This window comes from Rhincodon typus, chromosome 17, assembly GCF_021869965.1.
Source record: "Rhincodon typus isolate 14 chromosome 17, sRhiTyp1.1, whole genome shotgun sequence".
Taxonomy (NCBI): domain Eukaryota; kingdom Metazoa; phylum Chordata; class Chondrichthyes; order Orectolobiformes; family Rhincodontidae; genus Rhincodon; species Rhincodon typus.
Window position 1 is genome coordinate 22,836,171 of NC_063348.1, and position 24,509 is coordinate 22,860,679.

The 24,509-nt window shown below is 38.7% G+C and overlaps 1 protein-coding gene across 1 annotated transcript in view; it reads right to left on the reverse strand.

The window, feature by feature from the left end:
* The window catches only part of otog (otogelin), a 220,029-nt gene extending 212,673 nt beyond the window's left edge, over positions 1–7,356 (reverse strand). Inside the window, exons 1-3 of the mRNA XM_048607318.1 lie at positions 7,305–7,356; positions 6,906–6,960; positions 1,723–1,810 (exon numbers count right to left, since the gene is read on the reverse strand). Of these exons, the coding sequence (XP_048463275.1) occupies positions 1,723–1,810; positions 6,906–6,960; positions 7,305–7,330 (169 nt within the window). The 5' untranslated portion in view covers positions 7,331–7,356. The remainder of the gene's footprint in view (positions 1–1,722; positions 1,811–6,905; positions 6,961–7,304) is intronic.
* Positions 7,357–24,509: the final 17,153 nt, after the last annotated feature.

A 24,509-nucleotide genomic window follows, 5' to 3' on the forward strand; every position in this document is an offset into this window, starting at 1 on the left:
AATCAAAATAATTCATCCAAAGGGAAGTCTTTGGAAGTCTCTAGAGCTTTGGATGCTCCATTGTTGAATACAAATCAATCTTACGGAATTTGGCTACACAGTCATGGGCGTACAGGGAGTACAGTAGGGGGCTGAGAACGCATCCTTGTGGGACGCCAGTGTTGAGGATTTTTGTGGAGGAGGTGCTGTCGTCAATCTTCACTGATTGTGGTCTGTGAGTCCGGAAGTTGAGGATCCAGTTGTAGAGGGTGAAGCCAAGACCTAAGTCGTGAAGTTTAGAGATTAGTCTGGTAGGGATTATGGTGTTGAAGGCAGAGCTATAGTCGATGAGTAAGAGCCTGACATAAGTTTCCTTGTTATCCAGATGTTCCACGGATGAGTGTGGGGCTAGGAAAATAGCATCCGCTGTGGACCTGTTTCTCTCTTCTTCTCATTTCTTCTCACATCCATCCTCAATGATTGGCCCTTTATCCAAAGACAGTGCCCCTAAAGTTCCTAGTTTCCCCACCGAGCAGGAGCAATCTCTCACTGTCTAACCTACCAGGCCCCTTCGAAATTTTGTACAATTAGATTGTGTTTCAAACTTCTAAACAATGGCGAATATACAGAATTTGCTCAGACTTTCTTCGTGGATCAGTTCTCATAATATTTAAGATGGAATTAGATCTGCACCTGCAATGCCATGACATACTAGGCTCTGGACCATGGGCTAGAAAATAGAATTAATTAGGTGGTTGTTATTGAAAAGCATGGACACAATGGGCCTTTTTCTATACCGTAGACCTCTATGACTCTATGACTCTAACTCTGTCATCCCAGGGCCAACTTGGTGAACCATTGTCTTAATAAGTTTAACTGTTTCAGAAATGTGGAATATTAAACTGCATATAATACTCCAAATATGATCTCACCAAAACCTGTGTATTTGTAATAAGACTTCTTTATTCCTATACTCCAATCCTCTTACCATAAAAGACAAACATACCATTTAACTTTCGTCTGTACCTGCAGGCACAAAGCCATTCTAAAGTTCCACACATGGCAATGTGAATTGTGGCATTGACTTCCAGTCTAGAAATCACTGCTGCACATGGGCCTCAGAGGCCCACACAATAGAGGGCACACTGCCTGCTCATTCCCCTTCAAGCCATTCACCAGCTTCACAGGGAAATATACTGCTGTTCCTTCAGTGTCATTGGGTCAAAGAATTCCCTCCCTAACAGCACTGTGGATGTTGTTCTACCAACAGCAAAGGGACTGCAACAATAAAAGAAGGCACCTCACTACCATCTTCTCAAGGTCAACTAGAGATGGGCATTAAATGCTGGCTCAACCAGTCATATGCACATCCCATGAATGAATAAAAACCAACATTCCTCTATCAGTGTTCATACATTATCCCTAACTTCATGAAACTTTATCATGCCAACTAACCACTCATTCATTACAACCTCAAAAAACTCAAATAAATAATAACTAATCAGAATTTTCCCTTCATAAAACCATTTTGATTTTCTAAGCGCATCGTTGAAACTTCTTTGATGATAGGTTCCAGTATTGCTGTTCGGCTAACTGGCTATAATTTCCTATTTTCTTTCTTGAAAAGTGTTACTTCGAATGGGATGAGTCAAAACTCCAGTGTTCAGATTAGTAGGTCAATACACAATTTTATTTTGTCTAATGTCAACATGAAACTTAAAGAAATAAATTTAAAATCCTTACTTGGTGACGCCTCTAATAAAGGTGCTGATCTCCATGGAATGGTTGTGGTTCCAAAGGCAAAGGAAGGAGTGTTAGGTGACTGTAAAATCTAAACAAAGTGCAAAAAGTACAAAAGAATATTGAACCTCATTTCTGAAAATTAAAACACTTCTAAATCTAAAAAACTGTCATCCTATGATCAATAACTTATATAGAAAAAAATTAATATCGTACATTTGATTCTTGTTAGATTCCTCACTCACTGTTATTGTGTATTACATACCCCAGTCAACAGGTTTGAGTATGGGACAGTGAATGGGAGACTTATTAGATCCAGCAGGCAGCCTGCTTACAATCTACCTATCTGCTCCTGCTGTCACCACCTTTACACGAGCAGTGGGGATGGTGTTGGGCAGCCCACCCGACAGTGCATAAATTGAGGCCCTTTTAGGGCAATGACTATCCGCCACTGCTGGAATTTAACCTTCACTGGGTGAAAGCTATGTACAGTGACCAGCCTGACTGTTTTCCCCATATGTGCTGGTAGCAGCCTGGAAGTCGGGGCCTCCTTAATGAGCCTGCTCTGCATCACCTCACATTTCTCTACATTAAAAGTCATTTGCAATTTACATGCCCCATCCTGTATGTTTAATAACATGTTCCTGTATTTTGTTGCACAACTATACTGTTAATTGTACACACCAATATGATGTCATTTGCAAATTGTTAAGTTGTCTTTTTTTGATTCCCAAATCGAGACCATTAAAGTATTTGGTAAAAAGCAGTTATTCCAGTCCCAACACTGCTTCCCACCTTCCACCAATCAGAAGCCTTAACGCTCCAAATCATATGTTGTCTGTTTCGTAACCATCTCGCTATCCTTCTGCATAGTGGACTGGGTGACTGCTTCGCAGAACACCTATGCTCTGCCTGCAAAAAAAAGACCTTGAGCTTCTAGTTGGCCACCACTTCAACACACCACCTTGTTCCCAACATCTCTGTCTCAGGCTTGGTACAGTGCTCCAGTGAAGCTCAGCATAAGCTGAAGACCAGCACCTCATTTTCCACTCGGGAACTCTATAGCCTTCTGGACTCAATATCAAGTTCAACAGTTTTAGGGCTTGAGGCATCTTCTCCCATGTCCTTACTCAAAACTCTACACAACAGGCCTTGTTATCACGTGGACTGCTTTTTGCCTTACTACCCATTGTTAGCCACTAATAGTCCCCATTAGCAGCTATTCGTTCTTTCAGGATGAACTTTAGCCAGTTCTTTGTCTGTCTTTTCTTGGGCTCTATCTCCACTTCTCATTTATTCCTTACCTCCTCCGCTCACCCTATCTTCTGTATAAAAAACAGCTTTTTTCTTGCTACCATCAATTCTGAGGAAGAGTCACTGGACCCAAAACATTAACTCTGATTTCTCTCCATAGATGCTGCCAGACCTGCTAAAGTTTTCCAACAATTTTGGCTTTTGTTTCAGCTATTCTTCCTGCTGCTTGTCCCTGACACTGCATGGATATGACCTTTATCATGTGTCAATTTGAAAATCCAAATATATTGTAAGTGATCAGATACCCTTATTTACACTTGCCATTACTTCTTCATATAATCCAAAATTGTAAAAAAAACTTACCTATACTTCTAAAATCTTTGCTGACTAACCTTTACTATATTTTTGTTTTCTAGGTTTTCTTGTTGTTGATACAATTTAAGTAAAAAGTTGCATTCTTTCCCATCACAAATATTAATTTAACTGAACTATAATTTTTCAGCACTCCATTCACTTTGAAACTTGGGAATACATTTGCTAACTCATGCTTAATCTTCGTAAATGTTAACTGCCTTTCATCTTAAAACATTTGGGACTTAATTTTCCTGGCACCTCTACTTGTGTACTGGACAAATATTAATGGCACCTTTACCTGGATACTGGACAGATACAGAACAATGTATGGGCTTCAGAGTGCCAAGACTTGTGCAGTTACTATGAGGTGGAAGAATTGAGAATGTATTCTTTCACCTCATTTTTATGGCTGTCTGGACTCTGAACCCATTGCAGTTCATAGAGTCATTGAGTCAAACAGCACAAAAACAGACCCTTCAGTCTAACTAGTCCATGCCGACCATGTTCTCAAACTAAATTAGTTCCACTTGTCTGTGTTTGGCCTATATCCCTCCAAACCTGACCTATTCATGTACTTACCCACATGTCGTTTAAATGTTGCAACTGTACCTCCTCTTGCAGTTCACTCCACACACGAACTACTCTGTGTAAAAAAATTGCCCTTCATGACCTTCTTTAATCTTTCTCCTCTCACCTTGAAAATATGCTCCCTAGTTTCGAATTCCCCCAACCCTAGGGATAAAACCCTTGCTGTTCACCTTATCTATGCTCCTCATGATTTTATAAACCTCTGCATGGTCACCCCTCAACCTCCTATGGCCAGAGAAGAAAGTCCCAGCCTATCCAGCCTATTTTTATAACTCAAACTCTCCATTCCCAGCAACATCCTGGTGAATCTTTTCTGAATCCACTCCAATTTAATAATATCCTTCCCATAGCGGAGAACCAGAACTGCACTTGGTAGTCCAGAAGAGGCCTCACCACCGTCCTGTCTGGATCTACCTTTCTCGGCCACCCTTCATTGCACTACAAAGTAGTGACTTTTACATAGGTTCTACAGAGAGATCTAACAAGACTGAGGAAAATGCAGGTCAACTATAGGTTCTTACTTTGGTTCAATGGCATCAGTCAGTCAGGTAACTGGACTAAGCATCTCATTTTTATTTATGCTTGTTTATATCCACTTATAAAATAACATCTCAGGAATGCAACAATATCATTGCCTTATTATACAAATTGCATATTCTTATGTTTTACAGCTATATCTCTTCTAAAGCTCTAAAAGCAGACTAAGTAAACATTCAGCAAAATGAAACTTAATACAAAATTGTAGGCTGCATATTTAAGATCATATTAACATACAGAAATATGTGCGAGTGGTCAGTCCAGCACATCTGTGTCTAAAGACATAAAATACTAATTGTGCACCTATTTGCCATATCAGTCTACATCTTTCTTAGCTTAAACAGGTCAACTCCTCTGCATCTTGTCCAATAACCCAGAGCAAAATCTCCTCCCCACATAGTCCACTGTCTTTTTGTGTACCTACCATTTCTGGAATTTTTTTCCTTCTTGAGGAAACAATCTTTACATGATTGTTTCTTCAATTGCAACATGTGGGCAATTGTGGAAAGCATACATTAAAAAGTGAAGAATTTCCAAAATGCTCCCATTGAATTAACTTAGCAGCTAAATTAAGGGAAATATCTTCATTCGTAATTTTATAGGGTCACGTTAGACAAATCAGGCTCACCAATAATGTGCTAGGTACAGCTAGCAGGCTTATGATGTGCTGCCAGTTGCACATCACACGCTGTTCGTTAAGAACTGATCTCTGCGTAGAAACAGAAGCTAAGTGTGCATATTCAGATCTTAATTTGTAATCAGTTACATTTAATACTGGAAGTTGAACAGGAAAACTGCTTCACTGATGTAATGCCTTTATGTTCAATCAGTTGCCTGATGTAAACATTCATTAAGTTGACTTCACACTGGCAAAACTGTATTCTCCAAACTTATAATTGACACTTTTGCTGCTTCATAACATTGCATTATACAAAGCTGTAATATAGATATTACAATTTGACATGTTTATTATTAATGAACTCTAATAGCAAATTTTGAACATTTGAACAGCTCTGCTTACTAATCAGAATTTTTTAAGAAAAGAAACAAGTTTCTCTAAAATGGATTAACATTTCTATTAGCATAGTTGGCAGACATTATTTTGAGAGCATAATTTGTCTGCTAGAATTGGCAAATGTAATGTAACTGGAGTTACTAATTTGACAAATACTAATTTCTTTTAACACCTGTTTATCTTTTGTGATTTCAAGATGTTGCTATTGTGTGTACAAATACAAAGAAAACAAATACATTTTACACGACCAAGACTCACTTCACCTGCTTTTTATTGAGCCCCCACCAAATAAACGCTTGATTATTACACTCAAATGCTGTGAATTAGCACATTTTCAAAAGTAATGCACAAAATGCTTTGTTATTCACATTATTATTCACAAGTCTTAAAGTTCACGTAAGAAATATTGCTTTAATTATTATTAAGAATGGATAATTGCAAATAAAATTAGCTGGAGTGATTTATTGATGGGGTGTTAACAATAGGGAAACTTTCACGTTTCTAGAAAAATTGATAAGTGCAATGTGTTTGTATCCCGTACATGTCATAAAGTCCAAGGGTCACTAAAATAGCTATAAAGTTTTGTGATCAGTATGCTACCACTTGAGGAAAATATGTACATCGAAAAAGACGTTACAATCAAAAAGTGGTCATTTGGAAGTAATTAAAGAACTCGAAAGCATTGTTGATAACCCTCAAACACCATACCTCGCACATTTGGAAGAAGATTAAATCGCCCGTTTCAGATAACAGACACTGCACGTTATCTCACGGAAGCGTGTGGCGCAAGGATTGGCAAACAGATGTAAAATCCTGAAATCCTTTCCCTCAATATTTCATGTTAGCACACACTGTCCTTCCCGTTACATGCTAAAGGTTACTTTATTCATACATTCTTAACTCCCAAATAACAATTTGCTGATTGATCAGTAGGAACTCTTTTTTTCCCCTTATTGGTGCATCCAAACCGTAATTTAATTAGAAGGAAATGTAGAGTTCGAGAAAGTTCAGTTGTCAGTCTTTCTTTAATCAGGTCGGATTTTCAAGTAACAAGTCTCTTCTTGAAGTTACAATAAAACTTTAGAATACCTTTCAACATGTCTTTATTTGTTACAGACTTGTGAGAAGTGAATCATTATGTAGCATATACAGGCTCCAGCGCACTACAGTGTTTGAGCTTGTACAATAATTTACCTTTATCTTAAAATACGATGTTATATTTGGACTTTGTCACATTGCCACTTACGTTTTTTTTAAGAACAAAAAAGGATAATAAGATTTGTAGCCTTTATGTTAATGAATGCGGATACCTAACGGTTGAGGAAAATTGCAAACCGGGTTGTTGCCCTGGCGGCTTCAGTGTCTGCATTCCACCTGAACCAACATTTCAGACAATTCTTAACTGGTACATGAGAGTGAGAGCGGGAGCGATCCCTACCTGCTCTCCCTGGGAAATGATATCTCGTTTCTGCCGTATTGTACGGTTGCTTTTCCTAGTGAAAGAGAACAAGGACAGGTTTGTTCTACACAGGTAAACTGCACCTTCACTGGTAATGTGCTGCGCATTGCTGCAAAGGAATGTGAATAAAAGCCGAGCTACTTCACAGTAAACAGTGAACAGCAGGCACTTACAGAAATCACTTGCAGAAATTGTCATTTATATCCGCACATAGAGAGAGAGAGAAAAAAATCTGCTTCACTCGTTTGGATAAATATAATCACACCTTTTCTATTTCATCGACTCCTCTCTTGTGTTTTTATTAATTGATTAATCAGTTCCCCCGCCCAAGACATGTACCAAACATTTCGCCTTATTCGATGCTAGCGATGGACTTACTGTTCCGAAGTTTCCGCAATGGCCATTTGCACGGTGTTGACACTCCAGACAATTGACACTGAGGGGATTTAAAAACAAATTCATTACTTTCTATAGGAATTTGTCTTTTAAAAAGAAAAGAATTGTGAATTGAAGTTTCTATGAGTTGCGAATGTTAAGGCCACATCTATACATTGAAAATATATCAATGATCAGCCAAACTTTGTGTTACTTTGATTCGGATCGACACTTGTTTCGGCGGAACTACGCCCGTTAATATCACCGTTATGTTACTTTCACCTACCTTGTGATGTTAATATTACCAAACAGTATAAAGTTGAGTAAAAGTTGCTCTTTATTCTGGACTGAGGTCTGAACTCCATGTGTGCCGCCTACAATGCAGGTTGGTTTCAATCTTCAGGTTTGTTTCCAGCAGGGAGATACTCTATTGCTCTCGATGTGTATCAATTGCTCATGTTTCCAAAGTTACCTTCCTCTGATATTCCTACCTGGTTCTTAAGACTCCGCATTCCGGTCAACTGGTTAAGAGGAGGCGCGTATGCAAATCAAAATCACAGATTATTTCGTAATGCCGAGAAAGAGCATTAAGTTATGACATTTTGTTATCAAGTTAATCCTTAAAAAGATTCATGCCCTCTCGTTCTGTAACTTGATTTTGAAGAATCAGATCCAATAACATTACAATGTTCATTTCCTATGTATAACAGTACAGCAGTGCAAATTGAATTCACTGCAAAACAAAATCCCGGTTTTATTTGTTGCACTTTCTGAATATATCTACATTTGTAACGTCAAATCGAAGTGAATGTGCATTCATTTTTCACAAAATATTATTTATTCATAAAAAATCATAAACGAACAAATTTGAATATGACCAGCTTGTAAAACAAATTGTAACCATGTATAACTGTAAGAGCTTTTATATTTAGCAAATACATTTCTACACCAAGTATTCAGCCAGAGGGCAAAATACTTCAAATGACAAAGTACAGAAAGCGTGATCAATGTAAAATTCTAGGTACAACTTGCTGGAGCAAGGCTTGTCTGGAGTTTCCCAGGGATCAGTGTTACGACCCTTTGGTGATATGTATGAATAATCTGGAAATTGGTACGCTGAGGAGAATTTCTACATTTGCAGGTGACACTAATATATGAAGAATTGTAAGCTTTGAGAAGGACAGTATGGAACTCCAAAAGGACATTGATAATTTGATGGAGTGGGCAGATAGTTGGCAAATGAGATTCAATGCAGAGAAGTGTGAGGCGTTGCACTTTGGTCAGAAGAACATTGAAAGACCATAGAAAATAGGGATACAATTCTGAAAGAGTACAAGAGAAGAAGGATCTTGCTGTATATGTGCAGAGAATTAACTTTCAATTGGCACTTAATGTGCAATCATAACAATTTCATTTCAATGGAAGTGGATGATGTGAATACGGTAGTCCTGGAGAAGCCATTTCCAAGAGTGAGGGTACATCATATAAGGCAAAACATGAACACATTTGATAAATAATTCTGAAGGCATTTTACAGAGAGGGCTGAGAATATTGAACTCCTTGCCATTTGGAAAGATTGAAGTATATGATGTGAATTCATTTAAAAGGAGAGTGATGCACATATAGAGGAGTCAAATGCAACACACCATTTTCACAAAACTAATGGCAGAGTAGAACAAATTAGCAAGCAACTGGTGATGATTTGCAATTCATACATATTCCTTTCTTGTATGTTATTGGCAGATTTGTGCATTAATTGTGGTCAGTGAGATTGACATGGGCAGGTATAAAGTAATTGCTTAAAAAAAGTGAAAAGAAAGTGGAAAGAATAAATGTAAAAATAAATTGAGTTGCCTGTACAACTATGTATGTATCATCCATTTCAAAATGGAGAAACTGGAACATATGATATGCAGCAAGATACCATTTGTAATAGATGAGGGACAGATGAAATGGGTTCAATAAAGAACAGGACTGGATGTCAAATCCTGCAATATATAACATCATCGCAAAGGATTAGGAAAGTAAAATGGGCTGAGGGGCTGTATCATCTGGAGGTAATAAATAAAGAAATGGTTATAATTAATTTTAAAATAAATATAGAATCCATACGAATTGAAGCCAAAGGGCACAAATGGATCAATCATATTAGCTGTGACGGAAGATAACTAAGACATACAGCAGGATAAAGACAACTTCTCTTTAGCCTTTTTCAATCTAATTCCATTAAATGCCACTTGCAGCAAGGCCACCCTATAGGTGTGGGAGGACAACCCCTTAACAGGGTGGCTTGCAGGGTCCACTCCTGCAATTGGACAGGCAGCATGGGCCTTTAGACCTGCCTGAAACACTGACCATCCTGGTGTGTCACAAAAATGCCACTTCCAACAACTTGGCCCCTGATGCCAATGAGAACGTGGAAACAGACTGGAAAATTCAGGTCACAAGTTGTCAAGCACCTCGGCCACTGAATCTTAGTGGGCTCAGAAAGGCCAAGCCCATGCTAAGCACCAAGCTGATGATGTGCCTCTGAAGTTACCAGCCACACAGCAACAAAGTTCAGTGCAGCCATAGCAATGTGAGAGAATGGTGAGATGCCTGGTGTCTCTACTATGTTCTTACACTTCTCAAGCCAGCAGCAAAGTACAGGGGCACCTTGCAAGGGAATAAGATCTTCAGTAGATTGACGGCCTGCCCAATGATTGCTCACCTCATCCTATGGCAGATGTTGCATCTCTCCTCTGTATCTGTGTATCAAAAGCATGAGCCAGTCATTGGTTTGTCAGTATAATAATAACCAGTTTTCTGTCCTGAATATGTGGAGTGGACTAGAAAAGCTGCAGGAACTTGGACTGTTGCAGCATGTAAGCATCGTAGGTGCTTCTCAACTGGTGCAACAATTTGAGAGCCCACTTTTACTGGATAAATTGAACACTGAGTGAGTTGAAACCCCTTTTGTTGATGAAGGCCACTGGTTGGTCCATGAGAAGCTTGCTGGCTATATCCATACAGCCAATGACATCCTGCATCTGGAAAATTAGCAATGGCCCTGAACTGTCTGTACATATTTTTATGCCTGTCTGGCTTACATGTGACTCCAGACACACAAAATTCTTAACAACCCTCTTAAATGATCTAGCAAGTCAATCAGTTGTATTCAAGATGCTGTTCACCACCAAGTTCCTGTAGGAACTTAAGGATAATGTGACGTCTTCAAACTTTGTATTAGTCAGATACTAATTAAAAGGGAAATTGAGCCCTCAGGTTTCCAGTGAAAGTAAGACTGAAACTTCAGGTTTCTGGGGCAAGTGAAATTGATTTAAACTGGAAAACAGGGTCAAAACCATATGAGTTCAGATCTCCCAATTAGGCAGTGGAAAAGAGCAAAAATGAAGGCTGGATATAGAAGCAGCGGTAATGGAAAATAAGTTCACTACTGGAACACAGGAGCAGCGGTAGGTTGATCATTTACTTCAATGCTGTTTTTCCACACTATTTCCCACACCTCTTTATTGTTTGTAGTACTTAAAAATCTGTCAATCTATATCTTGCACATTCTTAATGACCAAGATTTCACAGATGACCGAGCAACAGAATTCCAAAGATTCATGACTCTAAGTAAAATCTTTCTCTACATCTCAATCCTAAGTGGTTTGCCTCTTAATTTGATATTGTGTCTCCTGGTTCTAGATTCCAAAAAACAGGAGAAGCATTTTATCTGCATTTATCCTGTCTAACCATTAAGTATTTTGCGGGTTTCATTCAGATCACCTCTCATTTTTCAAAACTCCAGAGAACACAGGCCAGTTTCCAAAATGCCTCTTCATGTGACTATCCTGCCATCCTGGGGACAAGACTAGTACTTCACACTTCACGTCAGCTCTGATGAAGAGTCACCTAGACTAAAAATGTGAGCTTGCTCTCTCTCCATGGATGCTGCCTGACCCGCTGTGATTGCCAGAATTTTTTGTTTTCAGTCTAGTCCTCACTGTACTTGCTCTCAGGCAATAATAGTCTTCCTATAATGTAAGGGGACCAAAACTACACACAGTAATTCCAGGTGTGATTTAATCGAAGTCTTACACAATTGAAGCAAGATGTTGCTACTGCTGTACTCAAATCCTCTTACAATAAAGGCCAAAATACCACTACCCTCCTGAAAGGCTATAAGGTCCACCGGTGCTTTAGTTATTTTAAAGAAACTAATTAATTAGCACTGGCCATAAAGTACACAAATTTGTTAAGAAGGATAAGAATTTTCTGGTTGTTCTCCACCATTAAGACTGTTGTGAACTGAGCTGAGAAAGCTCTGGCAAAGTAAGCCATTGTGGTGAAGACTGTGTTTGTGGGATTTGGGTTCTTTGGGAGCTGTTGTTGGATGAGGACCAGTAACTAAATATTCAAAGAAAAGGAGCTAGAATTCTATTTGAGAAAATTCATAGTCTTGAAGAATGTTGTGGCTGAAATTATATGCTCGGTAGATTGCAACATAATTCCATGAGATCTCTCTTTCTTGTATCTGCTATTTAATGTGTAATTTATAGTCTATATTGACCAAAGCTTGCCTGTTGATTCATGTTGATTTTGGTTCAATTGTTAGAGTAAAAGTTATATGAAGTGCAATTTTGTGTGTTGATTTTCTTGCTCGGATAAATTTGGTTCTCTTGGTTTGTTGTTCTCCAGAGACATCATAAGAATAGATAGTAAATGTTAGTTTTCCCAGTAAAACCAACATCCTATACAAGAATATAAAAGAAACTGAAGTAGGAAAAGGCTTATTGGGAGAGTGGTGATCATGGGGCTTGGGGGAAAGGGGAGGCAGGTTATTTCTGTTATCGACTGACATCTGTAATGCAGAGTCCACAGACTTAGCTATACAGTCATTTCCCACATTACATTTTCTCCAATGCTGCAGAGATTTCTTTCTTCATTTCCCATTCTTTTTACATCTGTCATATTAGGACACAACTGACAGGAGTGTTAATTTCATTAATACAAGGCTGTCTTGTATTTCTAGCTGATTAATATCAATCACATTTATTATAACATGACTCTTGCAAGTTTCATTTTCGAAAGTATGTTTAATGTTTAAATGTTCTATTCTCAGCATGAACATCCTCCTAATAAGACAAAAATCTTGGAATGTTGCAACCTATTTGTGGATTATATTACCTGATAAAGCATAGGACAGTGTAAAACTTGCTCTTACAACAATGTCTATCACATTGTGGTTGATACCATAAAGTAGACTTCCAAACCAATCAGTTATTCATCATTGCATATAATACCATGCTCCTTCAACTTTTTGGTAAAATGGATTGCAGTTTCATGTTGCCTGATAAATTCTACATATGTTGTAAAGTAGTTTTGGTTTCCTAACAACTAAGCCAATAACAGAACAAATGTTGTTTACTTAACATTAGAAGCAATTCAGATGGATTCAAATTTACAATATAATTTCCATCAAACAAATGTTTAAGGCAGCATTTCCTAAAGTTTTACCTAAAGCTTATATTTATGGCAGGAGATGAATATAACATAAAAAACACTGTTTTGCTAGTATATTTAAAGTTAATGTGTAAAATTCAGTTACTTGTTTTATATAATAATACAAGGCCTAGGCTCTGTGTTGCCTCTTTTTCCCTCGCATTACACCTGTTAACCTATTTTCCCTTTAAAGATGTGAACAGATCTGCTATACATTTCCAGCAATTTTTTGTCAATTAATTTTAATAACATATTAAGATTGTCATGGTCGAAGAAAATGGAATATTAGTGTTCAATGAACCCAAAAAAAATCCAGGTGCATTTTAATTTCCTTTCTTATGAAATCCTTTTCAAGAGACTTTTAGTTTTAACAATGAACTCATCCAATAAAAAGGCAACAGCAGGCTGGGAACATGTAATCAAAAGATAAAAATTAAAGGTAACCTGAGAAGACAAATGCTGCAAAAGATTATAAGCTGAATTTTCTTGGCTCTTGGCCATCAGCTAGCAAGTGGGAGATTTGGCAACATGGGGTCAGGGAGTGACCAATGTCTTCCTGCTCTCAGGCATATTGTCAGCTGTGAGTATCCTGGCAGCTCATTCACCAACTGAGACACTAAGTGCCACTTTCTGACATCTTGCCTGTAGTAAGAGAGCTCAGTACTGCAAGCTTGTGAGTACAAGAGTCTTTAGGTAATTTGGCTCTAAAGAGTAGCTTTTTCTTCGCAATTAACTAACCATTACTCTTTAAATTAATAGAAGTTAAGGTTTATTAGGGTCATAGAGTCATGCAGCATCAAAATAGACCCTTTAGTCCAACTAGTTCATGCCAATCATGTTCCCAAACCAAACTAATCCTACTTGCCTGTGCTTGGCCTATATCCCTCCAAACCTTTCATATTCATGTACTTATCCAAATGTCTTTTAAATGTTGTAACTGTACCTGCATCCACCACTTCGTCTGGCGGTTCATTCCACATATGAACCATTTTCTGTGTAAAAAAGTAGCCCTCATGACCTTTTTAAATTTTTCTCCTCTCACCTTAAAAATATGCTCCCTATCTTTGATCTTCCCTATCCCAGAGAAAAGACTCTTGTTATTCATCTTAACTATGCCTCTCATGATTTTATAAATCTCTATAAAATCATCCCTCGACCTTCTAAGCTCCAGTGGAAAAAGATTTCAGCCTATCCAGTCCATCTTTACAACTCAAACCTTCCATTCCTGGCAACATCCTGGTAAATCTTTTCTGAACCCTCTCCAATTTAATAACATCCGTCCCATAGCATGGTGACCAAAACTGCTCACAGTACCTCAGAAGAGGATTGACCAATGTCCTGTACAACCTCAACATGACTACCTAACTCCTGTACTCAAAGGTCTAAGCAATGAAGGCAACCAGCTAAATGCCATCTTAACCATCCTCTCTACAAGTGACACAAACTTAAAGAGAATTATATACCTGAAACCCTAGGTCTGTCTGTTCTACAACATTACTTAGGGCCTTACTATTAAATGTATAAGTTCTGTCCTTGTTTGTTTTTGCCAAAATGCAATACTTTGCATTTATCCAAATTAAACTCCATCTGCCACTCTTCAGCCTATTGACCCAATTGATCAAGATCTCTTTGTAATCTTAGATAACCTTTTTCACCGTCAACTATACCATCAATTTTGGTGTCATCCACAAACTTACTAACCATGAGTCCTAAATTATCCTCCAAATGATTTATATAAATGACAAACAAAATTGGACCCACTACTGATCCCTTTGGAACACCGCTGGGGGTATATAAGCTCGGAAGAAAACTGTAGTTAGTTAATTAGTGGCTGGCTTAACCCAATTTTTTAAACCATAAGTTGGTTCTTTTCAGAAAGTCCATAGTCCTGCCTTGTCTGCATTGAGTGCTGTATTGTTTGGACAGAGTACAGAATGAAAATCAACTATATTAGAGGGAATGGGGCTGGGGTGAGGGGGATGCACATCTCTTCTTGTCCTGTTTATACTATCCTGTAACTGGCACTTACTTCATTCACTGCAGGGAAAGAAGCTGATTGGTGAACACTTGTAAGTCATTGCGCTATTCTAATGGTAATAAATAGTTATGGGTTGGCAGATTAGTTTGTGTTAAGTGATGGATACAAATTATGTGCCACACAAATGCATCTGCAAGAAGCATAACCAGCGACACAAGCTTGAGCTCTGGGTTTGGGAACTTGAGCTGCAGCTGAAGTCACTGCCATGGATTACATGGAAAATACATTGAGGGAGATGGCCACACCAGAGGTTAGAAGCATACACGCATAGAGGGAATGGATGACTGCCAGACTACGAATACAATGCAAGTATTGCAAGAGTTCCTTGAGTCTAATTTGCTTGCAAATCAATATTCCATTTTGGATACCGGTGAGCGTGATAATCCCTCAGGAGAATGTTGCTGGAGAGAGATGACTGACACAGTGTGTGATTCATTTATACAGGGAGGGAAGAAAGAAGAGCAATAATGATAGTTGATTCTATGGTTGGGGATCAAACAAGCATTGACATAACTCCCAGGATGGGATGTTGTTTCCCTGGTGCCAGGATAAAGGATGTTACAGAGCGGCTTCATGATAGACTTCTGGAGGAGGGTGACCAGCCAAAGATCATGGTCCACTTTGGCACAAATGACTTAGATATGAATGGGGATGAGGTCCTTAAAGCAGATTTCAGGGACCTGGATAGGAAATTGAAAGGCAGGACCTCAAAAGCTGTAACTCGCGAGTATTTCTGGTCCCATGCGCTAGTAAGTATCAAAGTAGAAGATTTGAGTGACAGAACACATGGCTAGTGGAAGAGGGCAAGCATCAGATTTCTGGGGTATTGCAATGCATTCTGGGGAAAGTGGGACCTGCGAGCTGTACAAGCTAATGTTCGCCACCTGAACAGGATCAGGATAAGTATTCTTGCAAGGAGATTTCGTAGTACTGTTGAGCTGGGTTTACAGTAGTTTGACAGAGGGTTTGGGAATCTGATGGTAAATTCAGAACAGGGGGCAAGAGGCAAAAATTTAGCACTTCACCTGGCAAAATAGAGGGGGGTGGTGGTTAAAAAAATATAAGAATAGGAAATATGCTTATTAAAGGGTAAATGTGTAAACACAAGGAGTTTAGCAAATACAGCCAATGAGCTGAGAGCACAGATAGACTCACAGCAGCTTAAAGACAGGCAAGGATATAGCTCAACATCACTGAATATGGATTTTTCAGGCAGAAAAGGGATATCCAAGGTGAGGGCATAGCATTATTGGTTACAGAATCAACAACAACTATGAGGAGGGATGATGAACTGAAAAAGAAACATCAAATGAGACCATATGGGTTGAGCTCAGGAACAAAAAAAAAAGGGGCAGCTAGGCTGCCAGATGTATGGTATAGGCCCATAAATCTCAGGAGAGAGTTGGAAGAGCGAATGTGTCAATAAATTTCTGACACAATTGAAAAAATGGCAGTAATAGTTCAGGATTTCAACTATCCAAATATTAACTGGTGTACAAACAGTCTGATAGGCACAGAATGCACATAATTCTTGAATTTAATTCAAGAGAATTTTTTCAGTCAGTACACCACAAGCCTAATGGCAGAAACTGCAATTCTAGATTTAGTCTGAAGAAATGAAACTGGGCAGGTTGACGAAGAAGCAGTAGTTGGCCATTTTGGAGAGAGCAATCAAAAAACATTTTGATTCAGCATCATCATAGAAACATAGAACAGGCATAAAAGTTCTAAATTGGGAGAATGCAAATATTGCAAAGCTGAGAGATGATTGGCAAAGGTTGAACTGGTCACAACGACATGAAGGAAAGTCAGTGCTAACCAGTGGAAACATTTAAGTGAGGTTCTGCAGGTACAGTGCAGGCATGCTCCCACAAAGAAAGACAGTGGTATTGCCAAATCTGGAATCAATTATGCAGAAGATTCATGGTAGGATAAAGCAGTAAAATAGAGTTAATGACAATCTCATATAAAGTAATACTTTAAAAAGCTTAAAGGGGTAAAAAAATTACAGGGGTAAAATGAAGTCAAAAAAGCAAAGAGAGGATACAAAACAAAACATTAGCTGGTTAATTTAAGGAAAATTCAAAGATGTTTTGTCAGAATGCCAAGAGCAAGAGGATGACTGAGGAAAGTACAGGACCTATCAGAGATTCACATAGTAACCTGTGTGTGGAAAGAGTAGATGAAGGCAGTGTTCTTAATCTGTATTTTGTTTCTGACTTCTCAATGGAGAGGCAGATATTCTAGTTAAAGAGAGGGAGTGTGAAGTTTTGGATTAAATAAACATAATGAGATGGGAGGAACTCATGGGAGGGGCTAATGGCTGGAGGAACTGAACTTCTTGAAGGTAGAAAAATCACAAGGGCTAGATGAATTGTATCCTGGGCTGTAAGAAGAAGCCAGGGAGGAAACAGCAGATGCTCTGTGAATCATTTTCCAATCTTCACTAGGTGCAAGCAAAGTACTAGACATCTAGTGGTCTGTTAATGTTGTATCATCGTTCAAAAATGGTGCAATGGATAGAACAAATAATTATTGGCAGTCAGTCTGACTTTAGTGCAGGGTAAATTACTAGAATCAATACTGTGGGGTAGGCTTAACTATCAGAAAAGCATAGGTTAATTGGGAATAGTCAGTGAGGTTTTATTAGGAAAGGTCGTGTCTTACTATTAACTTACTGGAAATTTTTGAGGAATTAACACAGGCGGATTGTTGGGGGAGATGCAATAGATGTTGGAGGCATTTCAGACAAAGTGTGTCAAAATGCCACCCCACATTCATGCCACCTGCTAGATGGGGTTTGCCTTCCATTTTCAGTCCCAGGGCTGGTAGGACATTAAGTCTCCTTGGAGAATTCATCCCCAAATTTTCCAGGTGTGAGCATATTGTTTAAAATATTAGCTTTTTAATGCTAATTCTGCTAATTCTCTACCTTATTAAATAGAAGAATATGTTTCACTTCAGTTTATTTAGCAAATTGTTCATTTGAACAAGTTCTAATAATTGTGACTTTTTTTAATTAAGTACTACAATGTATTGGGAAAGTTTCTTTACTTATCACCTTACTTATTTGAAGGGGAATATAATATTTAATTAATTAGTCATTGACATCATGCATGAAATTTTAAAAGAATATTGTTATTGTCATTTGATGGTACAGATTTTGAGTATTGCACAAAATAAATTAATTTACAAAATCCTGTTCTTTGCACACAGAAAGAATGTGTATTTATGTGCGCCTCTTTCTATTTAAAATAGGTAAACGTTTTCCCTGATTCATTCCTCAGAACAATACTCTGAACAGTCAGTGCCAAAATACCTGGTACAACTTTAAACAAATCTTGGTAGTTAACTGTCAGTCAACACATAGTTGGTGCATTCTTCAATGGCCACGCCTCTAATCAGAGTCCACTTGCAAACCAGTCAGCTCTCTCTTCTCACATAATATCAAATGTTGCTAGCCTTTTGAATTATCCCCTGTACAAATCTAATCGACTGTGCAGAAATTAAGAATTAGCAGATCAGATCTAAACTCTACAGTCCTGCCACATCCAATCATGAATGGTGATGGACAATTAAGCAACTCACTAGAAGAGAAGGCTCCACAAATATCCCCATCCTCAATGATGGAAGATCCCAACATATCAATGCAAAAGATAAGGCTAAAGCATTTGTAGCAATTTTCAGCCAGAAGTACCCAGTGGTTGATCCATCTCGGCCTCCTCCAGTGGTCCCCCGCATCAAGATGTCAGTTTTCAGCCAATTTAATTCACTCCATGTGATACCAATAAGTGATTGGAGACACTGGATATAGCAAAGGCTATGGGCTCTGACAACATTCTGGCAATAGTACTGAAGACTTGTGCTCCAGAACTTGCCACTCCCTGAGACAAGCTGTTCCAGTACAGTCACAACACTGGCATCTACCTGACAATGTGGAAAATTGCCCAAGTATGTCCTGTACATTAAAAGCAGGACAAATCCAACCCATCCAATTACTGCCCCATCCATCTGCTCTCGGTCATCAGTAAAGTGATGGAAGGTGTCATCAACGGTGCTATCAAGCAGCACCTGCTCAGCAATAACCTATTCATTTGAATTCTGCCAGGGCCACTCAGTTCTTGATCTCATTGCAGCCTTGGTTCAAACATGGATAAAAAAGCTGAATTCCAGAGGTGAGGTGAGAGCGGCAGCCCTTGATATCAATGCTGCCTTCAACCAAATGTGACATCCAGGAGCCCAAGCAAAACTGGGATTAATTGGTATCAGGGGGCAAACTCTCCGCTGGTTGGAGTTGTACACATAGTCGTGACACAAAGGAAAATAGTCGTGGTTGTTAGAGGTCAGTCATCTCAGTTCCAGGACATCTCTGCAGGAGTTCCTCAAGGTAATGTCCTCGGCCCAACCATCTTCAGCTGCTTCATCAATGATCTTCCCTCCATCATAAGGTCAGAAGTGGGGATGTTCGCCAATGAGTACGCAATGTTCAGCATCATTCGTGACTCCACAGATACTGAAGCAATCTATGTTCAAATGCAACAAGATCTGAACAATATCCAGGCTTGGACTGACATGTGGCAAATAACGTTCATGCCAAATGCCAGGCTATGACCATCATCAATAGCAGACAATCTAACCATTGCCCCTTGACATTCAATGGTGTTACTGTCACTGAATCCCCCCTCTTTCAACATCCTCAGGATTATCATCGACCAGAAAGTCAACTGGACTCACCACATAAACACAGTGGCTATAAGAGCAGGTCAGAGGCTAGGAATACTGCGGTGAGTAACTCATCTCCTGACTCCCCAAAGCCTGTCCACCATCTATGAGGCACAAGTCAGAAGCGGATGGATTAGTCCCCATTGATATGGCTGAGTGCAGCCCCAACAAAACTCAAGAAGCTTGACACTGTCCAGGACAAAGCAGCCCACTTGATTGGCGCTACATCCACATCATCCATTCCCTCTACCACCAACACTCAGTAGCAGCAACACTCTCTACAAAGTGCACTGCGTAAATTCACCAACGATCTTCAAACAGCAGCCTCCAAACCCACAAACACTTCCATCTAGAAGGACAATGGCAGCAGACACATGGGAACACTACCACCTGCAAGTTCTCCTCCAAACCACTCATTATCCTCACTTGAAAATATATCACCGCTCCTTATCTGTTGCTGAATCAAAATCCTGGAATTTCCTCCCTCATGGAATTGTAGGTTAACCCACAGCAGGTGGACTGTAGCAGTTCAAGAGGCAGCTCACCACCACCTTCTCAAGGGGAATTCGGGAAGGGAAATAAATGCTGGCCAGCCAGTGATCCCCACATCCCACAAATGAATAAATAAAAAAAAATGATCTGACCTTTGAAGTTTCTGGACCATTATAAAATACACCTTTTTGGAATGTTTTGGTCTGAATCTTTTCTCTACTAAACTCACTCTTGCTACTGTACAGGCTATTGATTTAAAGTTGCAATAAAAATCCAACATCATTATTGAACCCAATTTTCTTACAATTAAAAGAATCTAAACAAATTAAAATTTCAAGCAGTCACTCTAACAATAAGCTTAACAACATTAACTGCTTTCACACCCAGTTTTTGCCAGAATGGCAGGGTTAAAATTATCCAGTATATTTTGCTGGAAGCCCTAAGAGTATTTTAGTGAATTGTCTGTTACATATTGTTTATTTCAAGTCTGTAGTAAAATGCAGTCTATTGCATGTCTCTATCACAAAGATTTCAGGTAACTACTTCTTCAGATTGTTGCTTTATGAACTTTGTTTCCACTAGGTGGTGATGTGCAGTCCATAATATATGGTTAGGATATTGGCATATAAAATTTATATGGTTTTACCATCAAATGTAATAATGCATTTTTCCACTCATACAAAAATGAAATTATGTAGAGAAAGTAAATAATTTTATACTATAGTTGTTTTCATCAAAACAATTTAAATTTGAGTGCAGAAATGGCTTCTATATTTTATAAAGAACTAGTTCTTAGGCAATAATTCCATTGAGCAGGAAAAAACTTCACAAAAAATGATGGGAAAACAAACAAATAAAATGTAAAGCTGCATTAATTCCTTAAAATACTTTGAGACAGTTCCCAGGTCATGGTAGTAAACCCAGTTATGGGTCTTTTCGGTGGTACTTTTTTTTCATTCATTCACAAGATGTGAGCATTGCTGGCTCGGCCAGCAATTATTGCTTAGCCCTAGGTTCATTATAGAGTTGCTTTTGCAGACTTGGGTACCAGGAGGTCAGGAAATCTACCTGTATACACAGATGTTTAGTAAAGTTTTATCACCATGACTGAAGGGATGAAGCTTGGCGGTTTATTGCAATAACAAAAAGAGGTAGAAAAGATTGTGCTCTTATGTAGTAACTGGTGTCTGGGAGGGGGCACAAACAGAAAATCACAACATAAATCAGTGTGTGGGTGTACCAGAGAGTGAAAACAGGAGAGTTTCGGTAAGAAATCTTCAGTACTGCTGAAAAATGAGTTCAGGGAATTCACGTTTTGACTCTGAAGTTAAAGTAATAGTGAGTTCGGTTTGCACTACGTTTTAGTTGCTCCAGGAAGATCCCAGCCAAAGAAAAACACTAAATGAATGTGCAGGAGTTTGCCAGAAGGAAACAGGCTGCAGCTGTGCCAGCCTGAGCAAGAAGGTTTAGAGTGGAGATAGTCGTAAACCTTTGATGGGATTTGACATTTGTAAAAATATTGCTGCGCTAAAAAGAATAGTGAGTGTCATTACTTTTCTGGTGTTTGTAATGAAACTTTCCAACCTTTTCATCTCATTTAATGTAGTTCATATTTTTACCTGTCTAATAAATGTTTAATTCTTTGTGATAAAAATGCACTTGCAGACTCTTCTGAATGTAACTGACCTCTGCAGTTTAGAGAAAGGGTAGTGTCTATCAAACCAGGTTTCAATGTGAGATCTGACTAGTCTGGTTCTAACATCAGCTGCTACAAAACACTCCATTCAATAGGATCACGGCTGATCTGATTTGACCTTAACTTCACCTTCCTGTCTACCCATGACATCTTTTCACTTCCTTGTTAATTGATACCATAAGATATAGTCGCAGAATTAGGCCATTCAGCCCATCGAGTCTTCTCCACCATTCAATCATGGCTGATATGTTTCCCAATTCCATTCCATTGTCTTCTCACCATAACCCTTGACCCCCTTACTAATCAAGAACATATCTATCTCTGCCTTAAGTACATGCAATGACATGGCCTCCACAGCCTTCCACAGCAATGTGTTCCATAGATTAACCACCGTTTGGCTGAAGAAATTCCTCCTCATCTCAGTTCTAAAGGGTCATCTCTTTACTGAGGCTGTGCCCTTGGGTTCTAGTCTCTCCGACTGGTGGAAGCATCTTCACCATTTCCACTCCACCTAGGCCTCTCAGTATTCTGTAAGGAACCTATCCAACTCAATTTTACACATACTTAATAACCCTGCTGTCTAGACAAAACAAAATCTCCATCTCCATCTTAAATGGAGATAATTTTATTTTTAAATTCTGTCCCCTAATTCTAAATGCTCCCACAATGGTAATTGTGCCTTGAGTATCCCCAAGAACTTTATATATTTCAATTAGATTGCTTCTCACTCTTCTAAATTCAATGGATACGTGTCCAACTTTTCCTCTTCATCTTTCTTCCACCCTCACCCCAAAACCACCTGAGCTCTCCAGCATCCAAGGAATCAGATGAGCAGACTTTCTCTGAATTTCTTCTAATGAAATTATGTCTTTTCTTAAATAAAGAGTCCAAATCTACATAGTATTGCAGATGAGATCTCACCAATGGTCTGTACAACTAGAAAAATGTTCCTACTTTTATATTCCATTACCCTTCGACAAATAACAACATTGCCTGTCAGGATGATAGAGATAGAAACTCTCATGACTTTTAAGAAATATTTAGATGTGTGTGATGTCAAGGTTAACATGGATATGTGCCCAGTGCTGGAAAATGGGATTATAGTAGTTAGGAAGTAGTTTTTGACTGTTTCAAACTCAATTAGTTGAAGGGCCTTTTTCTGTGCTGTAGACCTCTATGACTCTGTTACGTATGTCTTCCTGATCACATGCTGTACTTGCATATAACTTTGTGATGTATGTACCGAGATACCCAGATCCCTCTGCATGATGAGTTCTGTGTTTAAATCTCTCCATTTAATTAATGTGCTGCTTCATTATTCTTGTTGCCAAACTTGATAATTTCACATTTTTCTGCATTGCACTCCATCTACCAAAGTTTTGCTCACTCTCATTGCCTATTTATATACATTTTTAGACTCCTTATGTCCTCTTTACAATGTACTTTCCTATCTATCTTATCTCTTGGCAAGTTTAGCTGCCATACATTCAGTTCAGTTATCCAAGGCATTGATCAAGATTGCAAATACTTGATGCCTCAGCACTGATTCCCAAGGCACTCCATTTTTTACACAAGGTTCTGGAGTGCACACAAACTGACCCAAACTTCAGGATTTAGAAATCTGTCATATTTTTGGAAATGCTGAAGTTGTGACTTGTCACTCACTGTTCTGCCACAGGCTGATGTGTGGACACTACCTCACGTGCAAAGTTAGCAATTAACGAACCAAGTGGATGTGGTGAGAATTTCCCAATCCAAAAATAGATCGGGCCCTGAAGAAGCATTTTTGTATTTGTGGCGTGATACAAAATGTCTTTCTTATGATTAACTTAAGTTGTTTAAAACCAAGCTTTGTAAATAATTCTTTAAAAATATTTTTGTGATGTTTCAGTATGTAGCTTCACCCCATGCATACATGCCAGTCCTTATTTTGCTTTTGTCAATTTTTAAAACAGTGATTTTATGGAAGTGCTTTTCATTGATTGAGAGAATGCTTTGGCTGTTCATACAGCTTGATGACATCTTGATGCAGCTGCATACAAGGATTCCCCAGAAAACAACACAAGAATCAAGTACAGGGTGAGAGAGAAAAAAAGACAGAGAGATCATTGCACCTCCAGTGTGTCTTTGCTTCAGCACTGCGCAAAATTCAGACCATTGTAAAACACTGTATTTATGCTAATTCTCATTTGCAGTTGGTATTATACATTTTGATAAACCGAAGCTAAATCTTGGTGAACTTCGAAAAGACAACGCTGTGCCACAACGGGGTGCAGTATAAATTGGTGTTTGTGATTCGATTAGATGCCAAGTTTCTGATTTTAAATATAATGATTTTGGGAGGTACCAAAACAGAAACCAAGCCTTCTCCCTACAGGAAGAGTAAGAAAATCAAAGAAATAAAATGCTCACGTTGCTTGCCTGCATCTATTAATTAATGGTCATTTGCAGCATGCATACCAGCCCCATGGATTGAAATCTCATAGGTCAGTGATTGTGTCCCTATCTCTGGACTTGAAGGTTTAGGTTCAAGTCCCAGCTGCCACAGAGGTGTGTCATAACAGATTTGAACTAGTTGATTAAAATTTTGAGGAGCTGGTGTTATGGAGGTAATGTCAGTAGCTGTATAATTCAGAGCTCCATGCTAAGACTGTGGGGACCATGTTCAAATCCCAGCGCGCAAGATACTGGAATATACTTTTGAAAGTTTATCATTAAATCTCGGCCAAAAAGCCTAAATTCAAGTTCCACCTACCGATATGTGTCGTAACAT